This window comes from Corylus avellana, chromosome 1 (genome assembly GCF_965113065.1).
Source record: "Corylus avellana chromosome 1, dhCorAvel1.hap1.2, whole genome shotgun sequence".
Taxonomy (NCBI): Eukaryota; Viridiplantae; Streptophyta; class Magnoliopsida; order Fagales; family Betulaceae; genus Corylus; species Corylus avellana.
Window position 1 is genome coordinate 25,378,950 of NC_142490.1, and position 4,932 is coordinate 25,383,881.

Genomic DNA, 4,932 nt, shown 5'->3' on the forward strand with positions numbered 1-4,932 from the left:
ATTGGCTGGAACTCCTAAAGGACTATGATTGTACGATCAACTACCACCCAGGGAAGGTGAATGTAGTTGCTGATGCTCTCAGTAGAAAAACTATTGTTGGAAGCGTATCTGCCATGTTCACCATGCAAAAGGAACTACTCCTTGACTTTGAGAGGGCCGGAGTAGAGATGATGGTGGGAGAGATCCAGTCTTACATGAGTAGCCTAAGCTTGGAGCCGACCTTAATGGAGCAAATTAGAACAGCCCAGTTATCAGATAACGAAATTATTAGAAGCCGTGAAGAAGTTGAAAAAGGGGTACAATCAGATTTTCACATTGGTGGAGATGGGATATTAAAGTTTCGCAACCGAGTGTGCATTCCCAAGGACGCAGAACTGAAGTGAGTCATCTTGTCAGAAGCCCATCAGTCCCTATATACAATCCATCCAGGTAACACCAAGATGTATCGAGATTTACGTAGAAATTTTTGGTGAAAAGGAATGAAGAAGGATATCGCACGGTATGTAGAACAATGACTCAACTGTCAGCAAGTTAAGGCGGAGCACCAGAGACCTGCAGGACCTTTGCAACCCCTACCTATTCCTGAGTGGAAATGGGAACGTATTTCGATGGATTTTGTGTCAGGCTTTCCTCGAGCTCCTAGTGGCCAAGATGCAGTATGGGTCATTGTTGATCGGTTGACTAAGACTGCGCACTTCCTACCCATCAAGATGACTTACAGAATGGATCGACTTGCTAAGCTTTACATCAAGGAGATCGTACGATTACATGGGATTCCTATGTCGATTGTGTCGGATCGTGATCCAAGATTCACCTCTAGATTTTGGAGGAGTTTACAAGAAGCATTGGGAACAAAGCTAACCTTCAGCACAGCGTTTCACCCTCAAACAGACGGACAGACTGAACGAACAATTCAAACCTTGGAAGACATGTTGCGACTATGTGTTTTGGACTTCAAAGGAAGCTGGATCTAGTACATTCTGTTGATAGAGTTCACTTACAACAACAGCTATCACGCTAGCATTGAGATGGCACCCTATGAAGCCTTGTACGGGAGGTGGTGTAGGTCGCCATTATACTGGGACGAAGTAGGAGAGAGAAAACTACTCGGACCAGAGATCATTCAAGACACCTGTGAGAAGATAGCAGTGATTAAGCAGAGATTAGCAGCTGCTCAGAGTCGACAGAAGAGCTACTCCGACGTTAGACGACAAGAACTGGAATTTGAAGTCGGCACAAAGGTCTTTCTCATGGTCGCCCATATGAAAGGAGTAATGAGGTTCGGAAGAAGAGGAAAGCTGAGCCCCAGATTTGTGGGTCCCTTCGAGATTCTCGAGAAGATTGGCACGGTGGCATATCGTTTGGCACTACCACCAAACTTGACAGGAATTCACAATGTATTTCATATATCCATGCTAAGGAAGTATGTACCGGACCCCACACATGTATTGGAAAGCGAGCCCCTGCAGATTCAATCTAACATGACTTATGAGGAGACACCGACAAGAATACTGGATAGAAGGGAACAAGTCCTCAGGAACAAGACTATCTCTTTAGCGAAAGTCTTATGGAGTAACCACTCCGTGGAAGAAGCTTCATGGGAATTGGAGGAGAGCATGCGGGAGAAGTACCCGTATCTGTTTGAGTGAAAGCTGACAGGCCTCAAAGCAACTCTAGCACATCAGGTACTTCCTATGGCTAGTGGGTTAGTTGTTCACCAAATTCCGAGGACGGAATTTTTATAAGGGGGGAGGATTGTGACAATCCTAAGTCCCTTTAGAGTATTTTTAGTTGACTCGTAGTTTTTTTTTTTTTAAAAAAAAAAAAAAAAATGTTGGCTTATGTTAACAATGAGAATGGACAAATTAAAAATATATAATAATATTAATAATAATAATAATAGTGATAATAATAATAAGTAAATAAAATAAAAGAGTAAAATATAAATAATAGTAATATATATATATGGGAAGCCCTAGGCGCCAAAAAAAAAAAAAAAAATGAATGAAAACCCTAAAGCTCGCCTCCTACCCTTTAAAAACCATTGATGTTTTTTTTTCTCTTCTTGCCCACCCTATTTATATAAGACAAACCCTTAACCGCTCTTACACTCTTACAGCACACCAAAAGTTCTTGCTCTCTTCTCCTCAGTGTGCGTCAGGTATGGTTCTTTGCCTCACAACTTGCTTTTCTTCTCCTTAGATATATATACTTATTTCAAGCACAAATGGGTCAAAATTTCAGTATTTTACCTTGGTTGCCGTGTGGCCTTGTAGTGGGAAAGAGATTTGTCTTTTTGTTTTACTCCTCACGTGCAGCTATATATATATAGTGATTTGAAGGATTTATAAATATATATACATGAATACTTTAAAGTATATATATATATATATATATATATATATATATATATATATATATATATATGGTATTCAAGTTGTTCATCTATATATATAGATGGCGTAGTGGGCAGTGTATATATATATAGTATGGAAGAACTTAAGGTATATATATATATATATATATAAAGGAGTACTACTAAATAAAATAAATTCTGAAAATTTTATGAGAAAATATACCTAAATACCTAAGTAAGTTCATTCTCAATTGATTAGCAAGCCAACTCATAATAGTAGTAGAATGTTTTCTTGTGACGTGCATGAGGGTAGTAATGTGTCTGTATTTCCTTCAGGAGATTAGTTAGCAGTCAGAGGAAAATTTTACTGCAGTCAAGGGGTAAGTGAATTTATTATCCCTTCAAGAAAAATTATCATTTCATGCTATTTATGCAATTTTGTTTCAAACTGCAAATGATTATTTTGTTTATATTATGGAATTATGTTGCATGCATGACAAGTTTGAGAAAAAGAAACTTTGTGAAAATAATGATGTTTATAAGAGAATTTTGAGAAAATGATAATAAACGCTCCTACATGTTGCCCTAAGATGTACCTAGAGAAGTACAAGAAATGAGAAAATAATGTTTTAAAATGAGGGCACATGTAGGAATGAGTGTATTTTTGGCCCCAAGAGAAACAAGAGAGAAGCTCGGTACCGATGCTAAGGATGGAGGCGCAACCGCTGAAGGAGGCTCTGCCAGAAGGTGGTTCCATCATAGTTTTATTTTTGCCATGCTAAGTGCACCCAAAGTTATTCGGCTGGCCAGGGGACGGGGCTGCGGCCACAGTATTTCATCCCAGGTCGCAAGGACCGCGCAACCCTAGTATATGGGGGTAACAATATACCTAGGCCCTAGTATGAGATAAAGACTATCAAAAATTTTATTGATGAAAATATATTTTATTTGCTTTCTATTTTCTTTAAAAATATACTGGGAACATATGTAGTTATGAGTTCCATTTTTCAAAACGGGACAAGGAGTAAAACTGTTCATGGTTGTGGATTTCACTTACTGGGCCCCCTTTGGCCTCATCAGTTTTTATTTCTTGTTTCAGGTGGTGACCAGGCTGCACTAGGAGGCCGGAATGGGGGCGGGCGTATTTAGGATTTCTTATGATTTCATATTAGTCAAGTTAATAAGTGCATTGGCACAGTTTTCTTTCAGAGATTGATAGATTTATTTTAATAAGGGTCTCTATCTCGTTGTGAGACATATTTCTGTTAAACAAGAATATTTCAGTTTAGTTATTATTTCTAGACATGATATTCTAAACTTTCATGCATTCATTGGTATACTAGTATTGTTAGTTGATAAACCTTATGGATCTTTGCGAGTAAGAGAATCATTAACAAACCTAACCCTAACGGGCTGGGGATGTTACAGGTGAGCAGCACGATGACCTTGCTTGGCCAGTATTGACTATTGACCAGGTTTGCACGATAGGTATGTATGTATGATATTCTGAACCATAAATATGTACATATTTATGCATGATGGTACATATAGTTAATTAGTACATAAATTCAAATAATGTATGTTTAACCATTTGTGTGCTAATATATACTTCATCATTGCAGATAGAGCGGGTAACTTTGAGGTGTTGATCGTAAAAGACTCGCACAAGTTGTGGGACATTCCTGATGGAAAAAGGGTGGTCATGGAGTATAATGGCGCATGGCAGCCCGTAGGACAAAGCGGCAAAAAATTTAGACGGATGATGGGGAAGACGTGCAAGACCGGGACTTTTATCAGGCTATCCGACAACTGGAAGGATGTACTAGAACAAAGCAAGGAAGATTTATTTGAGTCATTGATGGTAAATGTAGTTTAGATGTTCGTAATTTATGATTTGTAGCAGTTTTTTAAAATTAAATTTTGTGAAACAACAAACGCTTTAATACGATAGTTGTAAATTGATGCAGAATTACTTCTACATCATGCCTGGGTCGGATATGGCAGCAATTAAAAAAGATGCTTTTAGAGACATGGACGAGAAGCAAAAGCTTTTGAGGCACACGTTAAGGAAAAAGCTCATGATTCAGAGCGACGACACTCCTGGGACAGTGTCGGCAAGGATGGCTCACACCATTTCAAAGTACAACTCCAGAGATGTGGAAATATTGTTGGGGAAATGGTGTAATCCCGATTATCAAGTAGGTTATGACTTCGAACTATTTGACTTTCGTTAATTGTAATTATTCTTTGATGGCTTAGCGATTAATTATGTCTACATGTTGGGTTCGTAGGCTTATTGTGCGCACATGAAAGACATACGCGCACAGAATGAAACACCGCATTACACAGGCTCAAAGAGCTATGCAAGGGTCGCACATGAGGAGGTACTACTCTTACTTACCATGAGTATACATATTTGTGATATATTGCGTAGTATATATCATAAATATTTAATTGATGCTTTGAATTTATTGCAGTTTATTAGTTCAGGCAAGGCTCCTATGCGAGCGAAGACGTATATCAAGACCCATACAAAGTCAGATGGTAGCCGCCCAAATCCGGTGGCCGCAGAAAGA

The 4,932-nt window shown here is 38.7% G+C and overlaps 1 protein-coding gene across 1 annotated transcript; it reads left to right on the plus strand.

Annotated features, from left to right (window-relative positions):
- Nucleotides 1-1,028: 1,028 nt before the first annotated feature.
- Nucleotides 1,029-1,649, plus strand: LOC148588175 (uncharacterized). The gene has a single exon (XM_088514521.1). It carries the CDS (start codon nt 1,029-1,031, stop codon nt 1,647-1,649), a length of 621 nt encoding a protein of 206 aa, XP_088370647.1.
- The last annotated feature ends 3,283 nt before the right edge of the window (nt 1,650-4,932 follow it).